We start from the raw sequence: 23,794 nt of genomic DNA, 5'->3' as shown, positions 1-23,794 counted from the left end.
CTTTGTATTTCTCTTTCATTCCTCCATTATTTCTTTCTCATTCTCATTCAGTTCTTTGTTGTTCTACTGAATTTCATTACTCCTCTGCTTCAGGTCTTTTTCCTCCTCCGTTTCCTGATTCCTCTCCTCCAGTTCTTTCTTCTTTTGCCCCAAATCTTCATTTTTCCCCTTCAGTGCTTGAGTTTTCTCTTGGAACTCTTTACTAATCTCCTCCACCTGCTCATTTTCCACCTGCAGGATTTTGTCGTTCCTCTTCTCCGGCTCTTTGTTTTTCTCTTCCATTTCTCCGTCCTGCTCCTCCACTTCTTTAGTTCTCTCCTCCCATCCCTATTATACCGGACAAGATAAAGATTATACCTATAAGTTATGTCTTTATTAAGCCAATGAGACAAATACTTCCTAATTCTTTGTATGTGCCATAAACTGCACATTACGAGTACAAGCAGCTTTATATTTATCAAACTATGTTTGATCAGTTGCCTTAACAATGGACACTTCAAACATCCAGTGTCAAGATGTTGTCTTGACCTCAAAATTATCTAGATCTCAACCCAATCCAGCTTGAGTGGGACATTAGTCCAATTCATGCAGTTCTCACCTCGCCACTTGTAGGATTTAAAGGATCCACTGCTAACGTCTTGAGGTTTAGTGGAGACTAGTCCTCAATGGGTCCTGACTGTTTTGGTGGGAAAAAGGATACAGTATTGGACAGGTATTCGTAATGTTAAGGTTGATCAATGTAAGTGTTACTATGGAAAAGAAAAAATTAATGATGAGTATTTCATAAATAATTTAAAATTCTATCTCGCTTGTGACAAAAACACACAAGGACACACGGGGTTAAGCATTGTGAACAGTTTAATTGCGTAAACGTGTAACAGACTAAGAATCAACACACTGTACATGAACAAGAGGAATGCAAGCTGTGCGTGTGACGGATTAGAGGTGTGGTGCATTTTCAAGTTTTATAAAGGTCGTCTTCAGTGTGTGAGAAAACTTCACTGAATTTTACTCAGCGTCTGAAGAAGCTGTTCGGGGTTTAGTCACGTTGTTCCATTCCTGTGTAGAAAAGAAACACTTCAGTTCATATTAACTTCATCGCCCTGTACCATCCAGTCTTTTAAATGCAATGCCAATATTACACCATAAACTGATTTCAGATTTAATCTGGTGGCAATAATGTGAAGCACCACACTGGTTGGCTGGTTGGATGGATACCTCTTATCTGCTGTTTATGTTGCGTCAGAGCCTCCTGAGCGACGTGTTCGATGAAAGCAGGGTCATCCACCTCCAGATCTGCTGGGACCGATACGGTCATAGGGGCTGAGTCCAGGATGGAGACAACTACACTGCTGTCAGCTTTAGCTTCGTTATTCTTCATATGCTGCGTGTCCACCTGAAAGATTTGAAAAAGAAACACATGAGGCCGTTGCAACACAGAATAGTTGTAGATAATTCTTGAATTTGATGAACAACAATAATTAAAGTGGTGCTCAGCCTCCCAGATTAGATCCCGAACATAGAGTCTGACAAACCGTGATCACGCTGAAGATGTTGTCCGTTCCCACCGTGCTGTTGGACAGCCGGCTGACCCAGCCGTATTTGTCGTCCATGTTGCTGAGCCAACTCTGAGTGTCCGCCGTGTGTCTCTGGACCAGCTGTAGTCTGTCGTCGTACTGTTGGCAGGACGCGTTCAGCAGCAAGTGCATCTCCTCCATCTCGGTGTGCAGCTGCTGCACGCTGGGGCACTCTGTGTGTAGAGAAGCTGGTATTAATCCAGTCAATCAAACTTTATTTATAGAGCACTTTTCATAGAAAAGATGAAGCCTAAAGTGCTTTGCATAAAAACAACAACAAAAAAACAACAGACCCAAGAGACCACACAAAGTATGTAAATACACACACACACGAAAATTTAAAAACACTGAGGATTTAAAACAGTGAGGAAACACTTTCCCGCCCTCACCACTTTGAAGCTGAGGAAACACTAGAGACTTAAAAATAACTGTATAAATTATAACTATAATTTAGTAATTATCTAAAGGATAAAATAAATTAAATTGAAAGACATGCTAAAAAGGTCAAATAATTTAAATAAGTTATAAGTCTAATATACTAAAAAGTTAAAATATTAAATAAATTAATAAAATAAAATAAATAAATAAAAATCAATTAATAACCAAACCAAAAAGGTAAAAAAAAAAAAGTTAAACGTGAGACTAAAAAATATGAATTATAAAATAAATTCAATTCAATAAATAACCAGACTAAAAGGTAAATAAAATTCAACTGAAAACAATACTAAAAAGGTAGGTCTTTAGTTTGCTTTTAAAAATGCAGTCTGTTCCACAAGCAGGGAACATGATGGTAAAAGGAGGCCTCGCCGTATGTTTGGGTTAAAACATGTGGAGTAATTAAAAGGCTGCTGCCTGAAGACCTGAGAGTTCTGTTGGGCTCATATGTTAAACGCAAATCAGATGAATAATTAGGACCAAGACCATTAAGAGCTTTAAAAACCATTAAGAGGATCTTAAAATCCAGATGTGCAGCATTTTAATCAACGTTAGAAAACCTCAGTCTTCTCTGCGGTACAACTCATAATGGCATTAATGCATCAATACAGACCATTCTGTACCAGTGTCATTTAGTATTAATGTGATGATCTACCATCTTTGAGTTCTGGAAATGTCAAATTTAGGGTTTGGGAAACTTTAAGACATTTTTACTTTTCTATTTTCTTTAATAGTTAAAAATATTATGGAAATCACATATTAGTGACAAAGATTAAAGTGAAGGAAGTCAGACCAGAGCGGTTTTTACTGTAAGGAGACCGAAGTTGTGTGCATCTATTCTAAATATACCAGAGGTTCACCTTGTAACAGATAATCTTTGCACGTCTCACACAGGTCTTGAAGCTGCCAGCACTCTGACACTTGTCTGCGGAGCTGTCTGCACAGATATCCACCTGGAGCCTGCCCTCCGAACAGCGATCCCGAATCTTTGTAGATGAACACAAAATAACATGAAGGCGCGCACACGGTGAGCAAACGTTTTAGAGCATTTTGTAGAACAGTGCACCCGATACCTCTGCTCGATTGTTGCAAATACTCTTCTCCTTCCTGTATTTCCTCGAACGCGTCGGCCACCGTGGAGCTGAGTTCTTGCAGCACGTTCCTCCCAAAGTCGTACACCGAATCCAGGACGTGATCCAGGCCCACCGTCCTGAAGAAGCCAGCGTGCGCGGCGGACTCGGGGTTAGGCTGGGCTTCCGCGGTGAAGGCTGACAGGAACGAGTGACCGAACACCTGCTGCATCTTCTTAGCCAGAGCGACGCTGTGGTTGAACAAGAGGCTGATGTTCGCCTGCAGCTGGCTGAACGACGCTTCCGCCTGCAGCAGGTCCAGATTGGCTTTGTCCTCTGGGAGCTGCTTCTCAGCTGAGGAGTCTCCCCCTGAATTCTCCTGGTTTTGACTGTAAACCTGCTCCTTCGCCTCCAACTGGGCGGCCATTTTCCTAAAAAACTCCTCCACCTTAAACGGAGAGATAGAGATTTGTAGAAGTACGTTTACATGTCTTAATTGTTTTATATTGACGTATTTGGGGGAATGTGCTGAAGTCGGACCTTGAATGAGAAAGAGGTGAAGCCACGGCGACATGTGGAGGTGTAGAAGGCCTTACAAGAGTCTTCCAGACAGGGCCGACACTCCCCGAAGGCAGATTTGGTTAAATCTAGACATTGCTGTTCAGCTTCCTCGAGTTTCTGCTCCGTCTCCTTGGCCAGCTGCATGGCCCCCTGAAGGAACCGCAGAACAGAAGATACTTTGCCTCTTAATAAGCCAGAGAGGATAACATGAGATTTGGGCCTCTGGCACAGAGTCCTCCTTTTTTATTCTGAGATGACTAAGAAAATATATGAATCTACAGACAGTTCATTTATCTTGACTGTAGTAAAACTACACCCCCATCTCGCTTAACCAGCCCTACTCCCACATTCATTATTCACTGTCTGCTTTGAGGTTTCTCTTTGGGGCTTTATGAGGGAGAAAATATGCAGCGGCTTTCAGAATAAAGCGCAGAGACTTGCACGGAACAGTTCAATTACAATACTGATTCTGGGAAAGAAGCTGCTTTGCTTAAATAAACACTCTTAATGTGAGTAATGCAGGCGACTGCACTCACAGAAGTACACAATTCTCACCTTCTTCTTGTCACTGCTGTGTCTCAGGGCGTCCATCAGGTGTCTGTGCTTCTCCTCTCGTTTCCCCATCCTTTCCTTCACCTGCTTCACTCCGAGCAAAGTTCGCTTTATTTCCCCGTCGATGTACTGCCCTCCGGCTGCAGACAGCCCTGCACACAGAATTAAAACACCGTCCTCACTTTCTCCGGCCGTTATTTCGAATGTGTCCTCGTCCGTCAGTGAAGTCCTTACTTTTCAGGGTTTCCTCGCTCAGAAGAGGAGAGTCAGAGGCACGGAGTACGGCGGCAGTGACGCAGAGAATCAGAACCAGAAGTGTCCTCATGATGTCTTCAGTCCTGGAAAAGGTGCAAAATGTACATGAAGTGAAACAGGAGTTCTGTTTATGGTAGAAAAGACAGAAGCTGGAACCTGCCACAAGGTGGTGCTGTTTCTCAAGCAGTTTAATTTAGAACTATACACGGTAAAAAAGCTTTAAATGAAACTAATAATGCCACTAGAGAAAATATGTTAATAAATTAGCATGTATGATCACAACAATGTCAAGCCACTAAACTGAAGTAACAAAATTACAAAATGCCAAATTACTACTTTTTCATAACTTTCTGGTAAATTAGTTGGGCTTTCCTTTTGTACTGGTGGGTTATAGACATTCTGCTGCAGCTGCACACAATAAATCATCTAATTGTCGTATAAAAATAGAAAAGTTACTTGAATCAGAGTCAGCATAAACTAAAATTAAATTTAAAGTAAATGTGCAACACTGCAGGGTAATAAGAGTGCTAATATTTTCAGTAACTTTCAGTGAGCACACACAATGTTACATCTTCAGGTTGGCTTATATTTTAATAAATCTACGTATGAAAAATTCTCATACAGGCCTGTTGTTGCACACCGTGTGGTGCGTAACTGAGAGTCTATGCAAAACAAAACAAAACAAAACAAAAAAAAACAGCATTTACCTTGCAAACTATGAAAACATCCAACTCCAGAACAAAAGCAGCAGGTTGTTCTGTTGGAGGGATGAGGCCGAGAGAATCTGCTTCCTCCAAGGGCTGTTCTATTTTTATGGATCTACTCAGCAGCACAGATCCTATTACTGTGTTTGCATTATTGGTTATTAAGCCTTATGCGCGCAGCGTACCCGCAGATCCGCTTAAGACTGGCTTTGGTAACATAAACATAACATGCTCCGTTGTTTAGGTCTCTCTCGCTCACTTAATTGTCTCTTACATAGTCCAGAGCCCTCCTCAGGTAAAACTTTATGCTTTAATCCCCATCAGCCTGACAGTAAGCCCGGGCCTCCTGCAGGGACCTGGCATGGTCTCAGTCACGGGCTGAACTCGTTGCATTGCAGGCCGCAACAGGAGGAACAGGATGACTGAACATGTGCAGGATGTGCAAAAACACAACTGTGAGGAGAAAAGGCAATAGATTATAAAACATGCATGTTGCATGTGCAATTTCAAATCTGAATATGTTAATATGTCTAATAATGCGCTGTAACTTGTAGCGTCTGCACCGAATTATCTAAGGGTTAAAAAAAAATAAAATGCTTTGAAACAACTAAAGCACGACTGCATGTTCTATGAAAGGTTTATCCCTAGTGTAAAATGCACTAATATCAGTAAATTGTTTTAACAAATGTGAATCATGTAATAACTTGTGAGGGTAAAAATATCCTCTTCAGGTGTAGGCTTTTGTGTATAACCTGAAAATACAGAAGGTTGATTTCAGTGTTTATTTCAGACGTTCACAGTGAAGCTGGGTCACCCTGAGCATCTGGAACATCTGGAATGTGCTCCTTGACACTTTTCAAAATGATATCCCTCCATTTGAGTTTTACTGATCACACAACTCTGAATGTCTTTCTTTTTGCAGAGAACTTTAGCATCTTTCAGCTATTTGTTTTGGTTCTTGTGCGGTTTTGGTTCAGTCTTATTGCACTTATCAGGAGTTTTACATCCACTATTTTAACTTCATAAGGGGATGTTAGATGAACTAGAGACTGTCTCTGCTGCCGCTTAGAGTTTAAAACATCCACTGTTGCTGCTTTAAACAAACACATGTTGCATGTTCCTAGCTAAGGTAACTTAAAAAAGTATGGAGGAAGAAAAAAGTCCAACCTTCTGGCCTCATACCTCATACTGCATCTGTATGATCCGAGTTGCGATTGTTCTTATCACGACATCTAAACATGGCAGCGGTGTGGTAAATGTGGAATTCCTGTGCGCTGCATAAGCCTTCTGTTAATCTGAGCCCACTGCTGAAAGCCTTGACCCAGCAAATGAGGTCCCAACCCCTGAATGAGCACCAGCAGGAGCCTGCCTGTAAGATACCTGACCCTCAGCTGCTTTTTATCAGTACGCCACGATCTCTATCTGAGGCCTAATACCAGCCTGCTGCTCCAATTATAGTCGACAGTAAAATAACAGTTTTGAAGCCTTTAGGAAAACAAGTAATTAGTCGCTTTATCGTCTCGGGCTGCTCTGGAATCTAATATGTGGCAGACTGGGTCAAACTGGAGCTATTAGTGCTGAGGCCGGGTTTGAAGGCTGTGTTATCCAAAGAAAGAAGAAAAACAGATCAGAGTTTGAGGCCTGCGTCGCCTTCTTTTTAAGCTCGGAGGATTTCAGAGCTGAGGCACGCAGCGTTATCTGTATCTGTTCCTGTAAATCAGGTGGATTGAACAGGGCCAGCGTAGAAAGATTAGCGCTGAGGCCGCCGCATGCAACCCAGTGACACTAACCCGCACTCTGGAGATATGAGAGTGGCCCTGTTTCATTTCTTTGATCTTCCTCATTAGGCCCGGAGGACGCAGCTGCATTTCTGGCTTTGATCAGTGATCTGCATCTGCAGGCCGGAGAGATTACGGACACAGGAAGTGTTGGAATTATCACAGCACCTGGAAGAGTTAAAGGAAAATATGGCCGCCGGTCAAATTTACAGTCCAATTTTGGTCGACCGCGGCCAATATTAGCTGTCACTGGAACAATTTTGAGCAAAATGAATTGTAGTCGGAGCCAAAATAAACAAATGCAGAGATGCTATCAGTGACTTGGATAAAAATTATCAGTGCTGTTCATCAAAGCAAATAAAATTATCAACTTTTCAAGTTGTATTTAACGTTATATAAGTTTGCTTTCTTAGGAACTTTTATTTTCTTACTGTCTTTGAAGTACAAATCAATAATTTATCCCTCAAATCAAATCTTAACATGTTTTTAATCCAAATTGCATAATTTTATTTATTTTATTTTTTTAAATACAGATGTGTTATTTTAAGTGTATTACAGGAAGGAGGGATTCTTGTGATAATAAAATACTCCCCAAAATTTATAATTAACCGCACACAGAGTAGCACATGAAGACTAAAGGAGTATAATATGAATATGAAAGTGATTTTTCACCCTTGAAGAACATGAGATGTAAATATGTATATTAAAAAAAGGCACTGTAGAGAAATGTCGCCGTTTCCGCTGGCTCCCCTCCACCTTCACAAACCTTTGAAATTATCTGTAATGGGTACCAGACTTTCACCCTGGGACGCGATTGCCATCAACCCCCAGTAACTTAATCTGATCTCCGGCTGGATTACTGCAGCGCTGGACGACGTCCCGGGGTCTGCAGCGTTGAAAGGGTCCCGCACCTCCTCCTCTATCCCCACAGGAGGAGACGCAGCAGGAGGCGACGGGACAGTCACTCCGAAAAGCTGTGCAGCACAGATGTGGCCACGGCGAATTAAGTCGCGGTGTCAAGTTATCCAGGAAAGTTTGGGAGAAGGTTGAGACGACACCGGAAATAGGACACGTTAGCTATCAAAATAAAAGTTGACAAATTAGTAAAAGTCCAAGTATAGCGTCTTTTCATTTAGAAAATCTGACTGCAACTTTATTTTATTTATTCTTTATAATTCATAAATAGGTGATTTACATGAAACAATAATAATTTAAAAAATGACTTTTATGTTGTCGAAAAACTCACTAAATGACCTATATGTGATGGTATATTAACAAGCATGTGCATTTCACTGTTTATTTCACGACTTCCCATATTGAAACTGCATGTGCACAAATTAGATTTGATACTGCGTAAGTGTGATTTCTTTTAACAAGAACAACAGGGAGTTGCTGTGCTTTGATAAATATTCAAATTCAAACTTTTGTGCGGATGAAAAAAAAAGAAAATATGGCGTAAGATAAATGTTAAAAGGTGGGCAAATGCTTCAAAAAGGTCAAATAAGTATTCTCGTTGGATGCACTCTTTCGCTCGGCATCAGAATATTTTATCCTGAAAGTCTCACCGGAAGTGTGCCTAGTCCGTCGGTGTAAATTAACACCGGCTGAACTCAACTCTCCTCCTTCAGCCCCTGCGCTGCAAGACGAGGCTCCAGGACCATCACAAAGACTCGTCCGAGCCGCAGCGAGCAGCACAACAGAGACGATGGGATTTTAAACTGAAAACCGAACATGAACGCAGACTTGTAGTTCTTTGTATTTCTAACCAAAACGCGCGTGCTTCTCCGTGGAACAACTTTACGCTTTTTGCTCTGGATGCTGAGATGCGCAGAAAGTGACGGGGGTCCTCATCTCTTCTACAGTCCTCAACGAGTTATAAAACGCCATGAAAGGTGCGTACTGCAGCTCACGGTACATTCACAAAGCTGATAGTTGAGAGCATGTGTTAAAGTTAAAGATATTGCACTCTTTAGTTTGTCAATCTGTGCGTAGTCATTGTGGTCACCGAGTCACATCTGGATGACATTACGCGACTGCGGCGCAGGAGTTGTGAAATCCTCGGAATTTTCTTTCCCCCTCCACCAGTTGCATCCCGTTCAAATCAAATCAAACAACAAACAAATTAGCGTTTGCATAATTCACCAAACTCCTGGTGTAAGAATGAAAAGTCCCACATTTAAATTTTAGATGCAGTGCATGGCGAGGAGACGGTTATTGCTGAACTCCACCTGCAGAGTTTCATCGGTGTTCGTGCTCCAGCAAGTTGCAAAGTGCAAACTTTAACTGAAGTTTGAGTCGTTTTGAGAGTAGCTGATTTGACTCGGGAATGCGTGATCCACTTGGCCCCATGTCTCTTCAGCCGGTCTCTGACCCCACGCCAGCAAACACAGCTCATCCTTTCCTGTCTTCCCTGTCTCTCCCCCTCACGCACACCGCCCCCATCTGTTTACCATTACCTATGATGTTCCCTGCGCTCTGCTCCACTCTTCGGTGTACTGTAGCAGAGTGTAATTAGGGTTTACTGTCAACAACCCAGAGAAACCGCAGCCTGTGGCTTTTACAGTTGTGTGGACCTCCTATCTCCACACACACACACACACACACACACACACACACACACACAAACTAGAGATGATACTCCTCCACCTCCAACCTAAACTCTTGCTGGCGGCCTCTGATTTGCTAAACATAGATCATTGTATTCAAGGATAACATTATGAACTCTTGGCTCTGCAAAGCCGCCCTTTAGTGTTTCTGCCACTTTTGTTTAGTTTATGGAGTCCTACCAACTGCTTTAAACACGGTGTACCCCCCCAGTAGCGTGAGCTTGACCTATTTGTGTCATGTGTTTCTGGTTATGTCACACAGACGACTTTGCAGACGAGGAGGATGTACAGTCTTTTGGATACAAGAGGTTCGGTAAGTGACAAGTGACCTTTTCCCTTTTCTTTTTAAAACAAACAAACAAAAAAAGGTGGAATCATAAGAAAAATGTGTGCTTTTGTGAATAAATTGGCTAGAGCTTAACACACTAAGTGTGCGGGCTCACCTTTCGCTTCTTCTGCCCAGAATTCCAGAATTCCCCTATTGTTTACGAGCATGTTGCTCTAATCGAAGCTTTTCTCATGTCAGCGCAGACATCTGCCCCGACGTTCGGTGGCTCTGCAGGATTTCGGTTTGAACGTAAGTGCGGCAGACAGTCTGTGAGGTCCGGCTCACCGCAGGCCCGGGCGACTCCCGGCAGAGCTCGCCAGATCAAGAAGTTTCACAAACTCCGCTTTGTCCACGAGTCACTCGAAACATGCAGAGGACTTCAAAAACCGTGGTGGCTCGAAGCGAAATCGCAGTGTAAAACGCGTATCCGTTTGTTGTGGCGCAACACATGCATCGAGTCGCCACAAATTTGTTTTGTGTACAAGCGTGTTCGTGGGCAGCCGGGCTGTGAGGCCTGCAGTCTACTGTTTTCAGGAGTTTTCCCAGCAGACTTGTGCACTTGCAGTGACCAGAAAGATAAGAATGAAAAGCTCAATCCAGTCCGCTCATCCATATCGCAAACAAACAGATTATTGTGCTTATCTCTTGGGGTATAGCAATGAGGGTAGTTTGGGTTTTATTTTCTCTGGTACACTGAGAGATGTCTCTTTCTAATAACGCTTATACATCCTCAAACATGGACTGTTCCTGCCCTCTAAAGACTGCTCACTGTAAGCGCAGACAGCAGTACATGCTTCACATACCTGGCCTACGTGTTCAATCTACTCTCAAAAGTTTGTCTTTCTAGAAAAAAAAGTTTTTATCCGAGTCTGGATGATCCACAGATTCCACTGTCAGTTGTTCATGTGTTTTATTTTAAAACAAATACTGTAGCTTCTATGACTAATGCTTCCTGTAAGGGGGAAAAATATGTTTTGTTGTAATTGGGCTGAACTCAAATGAGGATCCATTTTCATTCCATGTTTTCTCCCTTGCCAACCCTAACACGGTAAACTTACCTCATTGATTTTGCAAGATTTGCTGTCACTTTCACAACAGTTACCACACAACGTTGGCCATCAAATCCACGCGTTGTGTTTTAATCATTCTTTTGGGCTTAAAAAGTGGCAAACTCTCGGTCACACGCGCTCAAACACATCATTATTATTCTCCCCCCGGAGACAGCGCACACACACTCCATCACCGTTCTGTTAATTCGGCATTGATTTGGAGCCTCTGTGTCTCTTTATTTAGGGTGTTTCTACAGTATGACTCATTGACACGCACTTAGGCCGCGGTCCATGAGAGTAGACGGGATGGCAGCGGAGTGTAAGCAGTTCAGCCCAGCACCAGACGAGACAATTTCAAACTGTGTCAGAACACAATCTCTTTCATCCCAGAGACGGGCCATCCTGTTTGTCTTTCTCTGAGAGCGCGTGCGAGCCCCCCTCATGGACCGTATTAGAGGGCCGTGGGGAGGGGAGCCCAAATCCAGCTCACTTTTAACTTTTATTCAAATGAACTCTTGACATGTGGAGGAGTAGGAAGGGAGAGCGTCTGAACTTTTGGCTGAGCATTATCGGTCCTCTCAGGGACACGGCAGCTGTTTTGAGGGGCCGGCTCCGAGGGTCTGCCTCACCCCTACAGAGGCTTTGTTGCGCAATAGAGCCGCACTCATGCAAACCATCACAGGCCCTCATTCTTCCACTGTTAGGCGCTGTAATGTCAGTGCTCTGGGGGAAACAAACAGTTATTTCCTCTGTACATGTTTTGATTTAATTCCTTGCCGTCTCCCGGGAGACTGATAGTGTTTAAATAGTTGTGACATGTCAAAGCTGCGAGTGTTGTGTGAATCTGTGTCTAGTTTACAAAGTCTCCGCCGAACTCGGTGAGGGGATGACTTAATGTGGAAAGACAGAACACTTAATCCTGCTGGTTTTACGGCGCGGACATGAAACAGTGCGTTGGTGACAATGGGCATTTGTTTTTCCTTCCCATTTATACACTTTATACACATTTTACGTCAAAGGTCCTCAACAGGGAGTCGGTGGCCCCTAGGGGCTCTGCAGAGGTACTGCAGGCCTTGGTTGATTAGACATTTTTATATATATTATCCCCCACAATTCTCCTCCTTAAACACCCTACTGTTACTCGTGTTTGAAATAAAAAAAATAATAATATTTGAACCTGTGTATTATTTAAATAGCTTAATATTGAATGCAAAATGTATATTTAGAAACAGCACTAAACTTAAACTTTAAAATATAAACACATATAGTAGGTAGGGGGTGCCTACTTGGCCTGAAAAAGTCCGCTGCTTTACGTTATTCATAATGCATGTACCATTTCATAAAAAACTATAGGAGTTTTCCAGGGAGTCACTGGCTTCCATCATGTCTTGTCATCATCTTGGGCAGATGCATTTGTGTGTGTTTGCAGATAACTGTTGAAAATGCAGCATCCTTTCCTGGAAAGATTGCAGGATGCATGATAGGGAGGCTTAAAGACTCCTTCAGCACAGATAAAGGAGCAATAAAATACCACATGGCTTGATGTTTGGCTTTAAACTCCCAGACTGTCTTTCAGCAAGCGCTCCTCCAATTCCTCAGATTCCAGGGTTTGACGCATTCATCCCTGTTTTGCAATAAAATGCAGTAAAGTCGCTGTAAAGAAATCAGTTCAGTTTCTTCACTTTTCTGAGAGTCAGACGTGCCTGCAGCCTCTCTGTAAAGAACATTTGTGAGGTTTGAATTAAAGTACAATGTGCTACGTCAGCACATGGACAAGTGAAGCCCAGTGAGCATGTGTTGAAAAGTCTTTAAAAGTACGTTCGCTGGGGTGTTTGTATTTTTGCTGACATTCAAAGTAACGGTTCGCTCTTCTGAAGGCCAGAAAAAGCCCATTGGGCAAACACCTACGCAAACACACACACACACACACATATCTAGACACACACTTTTAAACGGAGTGAACTGGTTCTGATTTTCCTTCTTATACAAGCGTCATCTAAAAGGCACGCATGCATCATGTATATTTACACGCATATGCATCTAGAAGGTCTTTTTCCACTTGCTTGTATACAAGTAAAAATGTGTGCACACACACACACCAACACACACGCAGCAGTCCATACTCTGAGTGAGTTCATATGGTAATCCCATCTCCCTCCCTGCCAAGATGAAGCCGGGCCGGAATTGCTTCCGCAGTGCTCAAGGTTTGAACATATTTATTTTTCTGTGGGGGGCTGACACAAGAAGGCCATCAGTACAACAACAAAACCTACCTGAGCTTTGGCTGAACTCTCACGGATCCATTAGGGCTGGTATAATCATCGGTCAGTGGAAGTCAGCAGCTGCCCCTGACCCGACTCAAACCATGAACCCTCCAGTCGCTAAGAACACACCGCTGATTAAAAGAAAACTATGTCGTCTCCGCGTCACCAGGGGTTTCATCACCAGCTGTTTTGCACATAGGATTTCTGCTCTGGTCTAGCTTATATATTACTGGGCTCGTTTTAATCTAGTGGATGTTAGAATTTGAAGCTAACATCATCTTTAGATTTGTTCAGTTTATTAAATTGTTGCAGAACACATTTCTCCAAAAATTGTAAAGCATTTATGGTGATTAGTCTGTTATAATGTATGTAATTTATAGTTTAGGCCAGGGGTCTTCAACATTTTTCTATCCCAAATCCTTTCACTTAAATATGATGGATTCATGTTAAAGAAATTTAAATTTGTGGGGGAAAATTAATGCAGTACCTCTGCTGAAGACCTATGGTTTAAGCATATGCACTGGTTGAATAAAAATGCTATCATAATGGTAACGCATGTTAGCAAAACGCAAATGGCACCCAATGGCGCCCATTGATTTTAGGGATCCTTGATTATTATACGTGGCTTATGTTGTAGCAAACACGCACACATGTATAATATTAGACTAAACTGGCTTACAGCGGAGGAAATGTTAATTCATAGCAGTCAGGTAAAGTGATGAATAAGATGAATGAAAACAGATTTAGTGCACAAGTTAAGGTAAAGTAAATATACCAAAAAAAGATGAATTGCGAGATTTCCTGTAAAATTAAACATGCAATACTCTGAATGTCACAGGTTGAGGATTAATTACAGTGTGAGTACATCCTCCAGAGATGGTGTCTGGACGAGGTCTTACTCCCTCCGCCATTGGGTCTCCCGTTCGCACACATGTGGGTTTTCGGAGAGGCCAGGTTCGGGAGGTTTGCGGCTAGTGTGGAAGTCCACTAATCTATTTCCTGCACTTGTTATGGTTACTCCGGCAAAGGCCGAGAACATTCCTCGAGCCGAGAACAGCGTTGGGGTGTCCGTGCCTGAAACCAGCTGTGTCAGCACAACCGTGGCACGGTTTGGCCCGGTGGGTTTTTCTGGCGAAGAGTGCATTCCCTGACTTCACAGCCACCTTCAGCCGCTGCCATTATGACACCTCGGCCGTCACCTCATCCATCCTGGTTAACAAGGAATCAAACGCTGTTATTTTAGCCACAGCGTTTGTCAGGCACAGACACTTTTAATCCGTTCTGTCATAGGATACTTTACAGAGCATTTGTCAGAATGCCTGATGAGGATTTTTTACGTCTTTGCTGTGGTTTCTACATTTTTACAGTTTCTGTGGGATTTTCTTTATTTTATTATTATTATTATTAAAGTTGCATGACAGCTTTTGATCACTTAATACTTTGGTGAAGTGCTCAATTCATTTTTCACTGTCTGCCAGTCCCGCTGTCAAGATTTTCCTTTGGCCTTGAGAGTCATTTGCCATTACAAACACATTTATTATGTGTGTGAGCACGCATATGTGAGCCTGACTTTCCTCTGATTGCGCTTCTGCCTCTGCATTCGACTCTCATAGTCCACCAGTTCACCATTCTCATTTCACGCTACCTAAATATGCATGTTGTTATTGAGGGTGCTCTTTAGCCACGTTGTTTTATCATCAGTGTAATGACTTTGCGTGCAGTTCCTCTCATCTCGGCAGAGCTAACAGTTTCCGTTTACACAAATGGACAATATCACTTTAACCTGTTTGAATTCATCCTGATTAGTTTCCAAATTAGCGGTTTACGTGCGCTCTGAATCAAATGATCTGATAAGATATACACCCTGTGTTTACACGGCCCCGTAACATTAATCAGCATAAAACATTTTTTAATGTGTGTAAAAAAAATAAACAATAGATGCATTTTTTTGGTATTTTTCAATGTTGGAGCTCATATCGCAGCTACTTCTATGCTCCTGTGCTTCCCAGAATATTCCTCAGATCACCTGATGTTTATTCCAACATAGTGGAACCACGCACAGGAAGAATGTGTTTATTTCATAAAGGAACGATCAGATCAGGCATTTACACGCTAATATTGTCATATTGAACAGATTAACACTACCGCTCTCAGTCTGAAAATTACCATCCAGTCATGAAAGTTCTCTGATTACACAGAGCATTTTTATTCTGATTATTGGACAAGTATTTTGATTACTATCGTAGTAATAGTCCCCATGTAAGGACAAGATGGGGAGAATACAGGAATGGAGGTTTCATCGGCTAAAAGGATAAATGTTTCCTCTATAAGATGATGATTTCACTGCTAACAATGTTATATAAATCCAATTTAACTTCAGTCAGTGCGTTTACATCCAGAGCCTAATCGAGCTATGCTCAAAATTCGACTTTCTCGCTACAGTCCTCGTCCCAGTTTACATGCAGCGCAAGAAAATCGAATAACTGTTCTCCTCCTCCATACTAGGTGGCGATACGTGTCTTTTCAGCTGGTTAATACCACGTTAATATGGCTCGATTTCCGGGTTGACCTATCACGTGATATATTAAACAAGCGTCATTTCTTACGTAACGTGCGCGCTACTTCTGGTGCAGGTAAGATCCGCGCGGTCCCTCAGACGGCTCCGTTTCTCTTCTTCTTCTTCTGCGACTTGCTTTCTTGGACGTGTTTGTTCCGGGATCACACGCCAGCGCAGTGGTCGTGGAGCATGCGCACACGTATTATCCGATTGAAAACTCCGATAATAAGAACTTTAATCGGAGTAACGTGTTTACATGGACTTAAGTTCTCCTGTTATAGTCCGATTAAGGCAATAATTAGTTTTTTCATGTGCATGTAAACGCACTGAGTGAGTGGTAATGGTATGTTATATGACTAATAATGTTGTGTTTATAGTTTTCACTGCACTCAAAAGGCCAAAAATCATTTAGGCAGGTTTAAGTTAAGTGACCCCATTTTGCTGAACAGAGCTCTCGCTGAGCCTCCATAAACCCAACCTGAGCATGTGGCGGGTTAACACCTGTCGTAGAGAGAGCAGACGGAGATGGGAAAACACTTAAAAGAAGTCACCTGCTATAGTGGGGCAGACAGAGCTATAAACGGCCGGGCTTTTTCCTTTGGCTTTCAAGTAAAGCTTGTCTAGTAAAAATCAGGAAGTCAAAATTGGGTCGTGTTTAAAGGCAAGAGCAGACAGAAGTCGTGTGTTTTTCAGTCTTAATGGTTAAACTGCATGTCCAGAGTGGACTAGTTCATTAGAAAAAACAGAAAGCAACTTCAACGACCTCAATTCCTTTTGAGTCATTTTTCAGCACATGTAGTAATTAATTGTGATTTGTGGCAACTGGAGCTGTTATTCTGTGTCTTTTGACTGTGTTGTACCGTGTTTCTGTTTCGGGTTTTTGCTCCCATACATGTGTAATGGCTTCAGCTCATCAGTGTTGTCGTGTCTTGTCTTGAAAAGCTTTTCCCCACAAGAGGAGTCCTGGAAACTCCTCAAAGATAAGATAAGATAAGATAAACCTGTATTTATCTCACAGCGCGGAGGACAAAGAGGCGAATTAAGTGTGTGTATTCGGACGACTGAGGGGAAAAATGTAGACACCCACTAACTTTAAAGTTTAATTTAAGAAATAAAGTCAGACGTCATCTAGCAGCTTTTTGAACAGCTTTTCGCTGTCACTTGTCAGACTCTGTTCCATTTCTCTCCTTGCCAGGAGAGGAGACTAAAAGCAAACAAAACGATGATACATAGACCAGAGGCGAGGGATTTCCTTGCAACTGGTTTTGGGAGACTGGGGGCGAGAGATAACACGTAAATGCTGAATGAGCAGGGAGAGCAGAGGGCGCCTGGCAAGATGGGACCTCGTCCCAGGAGATTGGGAAGGGAGGGAACAGCCAGTGGGAGAAGGTGGAGGAGACGCAGCCGGCTGAAAGTGGGGAGCGGGGAGAAGATGGATGGCGGCGTAGAGGAGCTGTTTGAGGAGATAAGCGTTTTTCTGGGTGTGTGATCGTTGTAGATAATGAACAGGAGGGAGTTGGAACCGTACAAGATCCAGCTGTAAACGTGGAGCTGGAGCGCGGACCGCTCACCTTTATGAAAAATCACAACTTTATCTGCACCATGTTTCACCCCCAGATATTTACACACGGTCTTATCTCTGCTATAATTCAATCCTGTCAGCCTGGGCTGTCTGAATGTAAAGAAAGGAAGTATATTCCCTCTAGACAAAGTCCGATCTGTACTGTATATATAGTTGATTTTAACTTCAGTTAGTAAGCTCTTATTTTGAAATATTATTTCAGACTGTGAAACTTGTTTTAATGAATTTTAGCATCTTTTTTGTGGTTTTATAGTCCTCTGTTTTACTGCTTTTGCCTTAGATAACTCTCATTGTTACGTCGCTGCTTTAATGCTGCAAATACACTGAGGTGAACTGTAAGCTGACAGGCCGACTAAGCTACAGAAAGTCAGTTAGTGGAGCTCAGATATTGTGATTTTTGTTCATTACTTTTCACCTTGCACACAAGATCACACAACAGTCCATCCGGCTCGGCTTCAAATTATGCTCTCGTGGTCCTTAGACGTGTAGAACAATCCTGTTAATAACAACTAGTAGCGATGTGTGCGCTTCAGGGTTGACTGTGATCACTGTTTATTCATCAGTTTGGGTTTGGGGTCCTTGGCCTGGAAAACTTTGAAGACCCTGGCTCAACTAGTGCCAACGGTGCAGAAACCAAAGGGCCACAGACTTTCATCAAAGCATGACACCACGTCTTGGTGTGTACAAAGATGAGAGGAGTCATCCACCAACCAGCTACCTGCCTACAACACTGATCCTCAGACTGTGGCTTGTTGTGTTCCCTTTTTGGCATATTGTTCGTTGCCTGTGAAAGATGCTGATAGAAAAAATGCTTCATCCCATTTTATTATCAACGATAATTTCCAAGTGGTTCTGTGTAACAAACCCATGTGTGAGGTTAATCCTCACCTTCCATAATGTTACATGATCAAATCTTTTTATTTCTCCTAGTGGTTGAAATGAAGGGAAAGTTCATCCCGTTATGTCAAATATTAATTTGTTTTGATCAATTAAACTGATCCAGACTTGGGCCTGCGTTGGCTCTTCCACATCATGTCTGTCTGTCTGGTTAATACCTTCGTCATTTCCAGCCTGACGTTCCCTAAAAATTCAATCCATGACAACACTCGATGAAACGCTCGACAGAAAACACTGTAACCCTCATGCCCCCGTTAATCGACTCCGACACGTGAAATAGGTGCGGCGTCGATTTAAATCAAATATCTGAGGATGTCTTTTTCGCTACGAGACAGCAGGTAGAGTACATTGATGGTTTTAACATCAGTCACGTCGGAGAGATCCTGTAAAATTTGGTCCAAACTTTCCGCCCCCCTCCCCCCTCCCGCTCTTACTCTCCGTGTTATGCCTTCATTAGACAGAATAAAACAGCAGTAACGTGACTCCAGGCGCTGAATGTGAAGACCAGGCGTCGATCAGTGATGTTTTTGCCAGAACAACACATGTGCTGGTAGTTAGCTGCTATTTTCAATCTGGCCTGTGATCTTCCGAGTGTCAGTGACTTTTCTGACTCACCTTTGAGAGTGAGGAAAAGCAGCAAACCCCACCGAACTCCTCCTCCTCCTCCTCCTCCAGCTCGCACACACCATAATAAGCCCGGTGTCCTTGACGTGACCCACATGCAGATGTCAGGGTAGGGTTTCTGGAGTTCAGCGTGGTGAGTGCTTCTCAGGGCTGTTTCAAACAGGGGGCCTGAGTCATTGATTTAGAAACTAAATAAAAGTATAGCAGAGCCGAGAGAAGCCTTCCAGGACACCTGTGTTCCTTTAACGCCTCCTATGAATAAGCTCATGTTTGATTTTGGCGAGCGTCAGGTCTTTGTTCTGCGAGAAACACTCTTGTACATTACATTTTACGGTACATTTGTATTCCCTCCAACACATGCGAGTGTGTGCTTGTCCGTGCCATGTGCGTGTTGGACTCTAAAATAACACACATCTCACTTTTGTAACACAAACAGATTTTTTTTTTTATGGTTTTATGCATGTGGGTCTCTTGTGTCCACAACCACCAAGGTTTCTCCAGCACCTCCGGCACCAGAACACACAGGCGCACTTTTTACAGTGAAGCTGGGGATTCTAATATCTCCTCTTTGAGTGTATGCAATAAAGCTTCACGGTCCAAAATGTTAATGAAAGGAGGACAAAAAAAAAAAAAAAAGAAAACGACAGAGAGGTTTGCCAAAATCAACCCACAGCTTCCTGGTTTGCAGAGGGGAGTTGAAGCATACAGGAACGGCGTTCGGCTCCAAAACCCTGTCAGATTCATAATGACTATCACATTTTCCATATGTGGCTAAGAGTGCCGACAGATGGAATTCACTAAATTTATTCTCTGGCACTTTTTTTTTTACAACGCTTATCGTACATGCATGTTTAATTAAAAAAAATAATAAGTGCCTCTCTGTTATCCTGCAGATCACATGCCTGACACGGCTGGGTGCCATTCGCGTTCTGTTTTTGTGGCAAAGCGTCTCTGAACATGCATATGTTGTGTTGAGTTGTTTCCAATAGTCTGTGATTAGAAAGTGTATATGTTAAGATCTTAATAAGTAGGTATGAAGTTTTTCACTATATACACAGCAGCAGGACTTTACATATATACGGAATATGGATATATGGAGTTTCAGATTTTTGCCGTATATGAGGTTCGTTATACTGTTTAGCAAATTAAAATATCTGCTGTTAAATATGACTTTGTTTTTTTTTGTTGTTTTTTTTTAAAAGCAGCAGCAGGTCTCAATTTTATTCTTCAGTGTACCGTGACTTTTCCCCCATAAACTGCCAGTTCTCCACCCGTGGCTGTGTAACTTTCTATTAATGTTACAATAACTCTAACCTGCCTCCAAAGCAAGGGGAGCACAGAAAGAGCTCCAACCACCACCGGACCACACACCAGAGCTACTGTAGATAACCGGAGGGGCAACTGGACATAGTTGTTTTGTTGATGTCACTGACTCACCGACCCTCATCCAAATGTCTACTAAAGGCACGTTAAATTAAACATTTATAGTCTTTAATGGGACATTTCCCCAAACGCCTGATGCTGTTGACAGTTCTTAATTCAGCTATATGTTCATTACTGAGTCGTATAGTCACTGGTGGCTGCTAAGTTTGTATCATTGTGTGTGTTGTGCAGGGGATGAGTGCCATTTGTGCTGTGGTATGAGTGGAATAACGATTCTAGCCAAGATTTCTGCACAGAGACTAATAATTCATCTCTTTCTTCAATCTAAATGCTAATTCTATAGAGACTTGGTTTCATGGTAACGTCGTTTAACTTTCTCACAAATATCCATTATTAAAGAATTAATACACTTTTCTTTCTTTCCTCTGCATGTTTCTTGCTTGAAATGTAAGAATGTGTTATAAGGGTCCAGTAAGTTGAATAGAAATTGCTTTTGGTAATCAGATCTTGTTGTTTGGAGCAACACAATTATCTCTTTGGTCTGTGAGGATGCCTGAGCATCAAAGATTCAGAGTTTCCTCTCTGGCACTTCTTCTAAATTACTCTAAACAAACAGCCGTGTAAAGTAATTTAAAGCCACTGTCTGGTGTTGATTAGTGCTTTCAGTAAGTGGTATCGCCTCCTCCTGATTCACAGCCCAGATGTCAGACAGCTCTTCCTGTCTACCGATCCTCTATCTTGGCCGCTCGCAGGCAGAAGAGCGTGCCACCGTCGTGTCTGGAGCGCGTGTGTGTGTGCGTGTCTGTCTAAACAAGATTTGGCAGGAAAAAAAAAAAAATGCGGCTCTTCTTCCTTCACCAGGACGTCTTGATGTCAGTCAGATTGACATCACCACACCCCCACATCTGACCGCAGATGTGGTGGGCCACCCAGAAGAAACTGCAACACCCGTGATGTAGCCTTAACAGAAGGCATTTCCATTGTTTCCCACCTCTCAGAGCTTCCCACCCGTCTCCAGTCATGCTCTTCTTTGTATTTTGTCGTGTTGATTCTGGACGTTTCACTACTTTCGGAAGAAAAGTGTTGAATTTTGTGGTTTTGTTGGTTTAAAAAAAATCACAAAAAAAAAAAAAAAAAAACAGTATTATTATGGTGAGCAAATTATACTTGTGATCGTAAGGTCTTTGTTTCCATTCTCAAATTTTCCACTCTGGAAAACTCATCAGTGCCCTCGTTCTCAATCATACTATAACCATACATTTAAAGAAATGCTTAACGAGAAGATAATAAACACCTCCATCTATTTCTTACCCATTTATGATATTTCCCAAATTTCCAGTCAAATTTTGTGAAGTGATGCACAGCTAAGCTCTTTTTAACCACCTGACGGCACACAGACCACAGGCGTAGTCGTACTTTACGGACCTCCGTGTTCCCTCAAAGCCGCTGTTCAATGATAGAGCTTCTTATGACTTGAAACCCTAAAATCACAGAGCGGCTTATTCCGCGATGACCATAATGTTGCACCGGCGTAGCCTTTAAGCGGCGCCAGTGGCAGCCAGCAGAAACCATTAGGTGGGGTAGAAAATGTCAGCCTGGACAGATCTGACGGAGGGGAAACTTGTTCCTGCACCGGCTTTCAAGGAACTCGAGGTGTGGGTCAGTGACGGATCGGATCGGAGCGTGTGCGTGCGGTGTGGAGTCAGTGGTGGATGCGGCCAATGTGGTGAAGAGGTTGGCTGACACAGTGTGTAAAACAAATAAAAATATCCCGCAGAGAGTTTCTCAACCAGTTCAGTTCCTGACAAGTTTCCCAAATATCCACATGGCTCTTTTTTACTCCTTCAAGGTTTGATCGTGTAAGTGTAGCTCACTGTTGGACGGTGTTTTAGAACATTGGTTCTCAAGCTTTTTGGGGGTTGATCTACCCTGAGGACCCCCACAACCTGCTTTAGAGGGTAAGGGGGTTCTTTATGTAATTTGTCATCTTCTTCTTTGGTTGTTTGTAACATTAGCTTAATTTCAAGCGCTAATCTGAACATGAGTTTGAAAGGAGTTTCCTGCAGATGTTTCACAATAAGAGCATTATTGAGAAATGAATAGTGTATGCTCACTGAAACAGTAAACATGCATCCACGAAACAGGAATCAATCGTGTTAATTATTAACATCAACCATGCAACCATGCAGGAATGAGATCTCTCAATAAAATATGGTTAATTACACTTGTGAGACAGATGTAATTAGAGAAAAAAAATGTCATCCTCTGTAGTTTGGGTAGATAAAGGTCTCAGTCACATTTGAGTAAAATAATGTCATATGATCTTTTTTAAAGGTCCCATTGACCCCTTGCAATTACATCAAGGACCACTAGGGGCCCGGGTTGAGAATTACTGTTTTAGAAGGACATGAAGCACAACATAACACTGTTGCTCCTTATTTAGATGTGTTTTAATGTCAAGGAGACAGAGCTGTTTGATAATTGATTAGTAATTTTTCTGCTCTTGTTCATCAGTCTCCTCTGTCACATCACAAATGTGTTGCTTTGAGTATCTCATGTTTAATGCCGATGGGGCTCGGATGGATGATATTATTTTGTGTCTTTCGGTTTTGCCTCATTTTAACTTAATTCTTAACATTTCGTTGTCTATTTTGAAATTGTTTTGCAGATTTTTTTTGTTGTTGTTTTTCACGCATGTGTTGGAGCATCTAGTGGTAGATATTGGTATTGCATCTTAAAGTGCAGCTGGGGTGGTTGTTAAATATGAGTTTTACCAAGACAGCTTATATATCTACATTAAGTACATTTCAATAAACGTATGCAGTTAATCATATTAATAAGGGACCACAACCGTACTAGTGGTCAAATCTAACAACAACAGTCATTTTGTGGTGACCGCTGTGGAAAACTCCTTACCGCATTTGTTCCATGATATGTTCATTAACAACAGAATACTGTTTGTGGTTTAATAGCAGGATGATTGAGCATCTGGGGGTAACAGCCAATGTTTAGGAGCTACTGCAGTAAAACATACAGTACATCTGTGCCAAGGCTTCCTCATCTAACAGCCCAACTAGTATAACTTCATGCAAGAATAGAGTTTGAGTTAAGAGACTCTGTTAACAGTTCACATGACTTTATCTAAGGTAACACGACATGGAAGCATGCTGGAGGGCGGAGATTAATCTAGAAAAAAAGGTTTTTCAACCCAAAGTGAATTCTTCATCCAAACCAGACTCCCCAAACCGAAGCTACAATAATGATCAAAGACAGAAGAAAATGAATCGTGAAAAGACGGCTAGACCAAGATCAGATTTAAACGTTGTGGGTGGACTGGATGGGCTTTCTAAGATGGGTTTATTTCCCATGCGAATTTCCAAAAGTACCAACAAAAACCGCCAGTCAGAAAAGGACATGCCACAAATACCGTTTTGTGATTTATTATCCCAGCTGCTCATCAGACGGGGAACGTCACGCTATTTATTTTATTTCTAGGTTTCTCCGGCCGGTGACATTTAGATGTTTGTTTTTCTTTGAAGTACTTGCCAGAGCTCCGTCTTCACTGGGGGTCT

At 42.2% G+C, this 23,794-nt stretch overlaps 2 protein-coding genes across 4 annotated transcripts in view; one reads left to right on the top strand and one right to left on the bottom strand.

The window, feature by feature from the left end:
• Positions 1-849: 849 nt before the first annotated feature.
• LOC124995420 (clusterin-like protein 1) lies at positions 850-7,976 on the bottom strand. Of its 3 annotated transcripts, XM_047567761.1 has the most exons (9): positions 7,699-7,976; positions 6,945-7,100; positions 4,430-5,607; positions 4,199-4,347; positions 3,623-3,793; positions 2,873-3,530; positions 1,536-1,750; positions 1,219-1,396; positions 850-1,059 (listed from the first exon to the last, which is right to left on the bottom strand). In XM_047567761.1, exons 3-9 carry the CDS (start codon positions 4,518-4,520, stop codon positions 1,040-1,042), a joined length of 1,482 nt encoding a protein of 493 aa, XP_047423717.1. In that variant the 5' UTR covers positions 4,521-5,607; positions 6,945-7,100; positions 7,699-7,976; the 3' UTR covers positions 850-1,039. The 3 variants fall into 3 exon arrangements, with proteins under 3 accessions (XP_047423717.1, XP_047423719.1, XP_047423718.1); XM_047567763.1 differs by lacking the exons at positions 6,945-7,100; positions 7,699-7,976 and having other exon boundaries at positions 2,873-2,998; positions 3,086-3,530; positions 4,430-5,756; XM_047567762.1 differs by lacking the exons at positions 6,945-7,100; positions 7,699-7,976 and having other exon boundaries at positions 4,430-4,533; positions 5,158-5,756.
• A 590-nt stretch (positions 7,977-8,566) lies between these two features.
• The window catches only part of LOC124995645 (collectin-12-like), a 33,847-nt gene continuing 18,619 nt past the window's right edge, over positions 8,567-23,794 (top strand). Inside the window, exons 1-2 of the mRNA XM_047568162.1 lie at positions 8,567-8,824; positions 9,801-9,851. Of these exons, the coding sequence (XP_047424118.1) occupies positions 8,818-8,824; positions 9,801-9,851 (58 nt within the window). The 5' untranslated portion in view covers positions 8,567-8,817. The remainder of the gene's footprint in view (positions 8,825-9,800; positions 9,852-23,794) is intronic.

Source organism: Mugil cephalus, chromosome 18 (genome assembly GCF_022458985.1).
Source record: "Mugil cephalus isolate CIBA_MC_2020 chromosome 18, CIBA_Mcephalus_1.1, whole genome shotgun sequence".
NCBI classification, from domain to species: Eukaryota; Metazoa; Chordata; class Actinopteri; order Mugiliformes; family Mugilidae; genus Mugil; species Mugil cephalus.
Note: the sequence above shows the minus strand (reverse complement) of the source record. Positions and strands in the feature narration are given on the sequence as shown.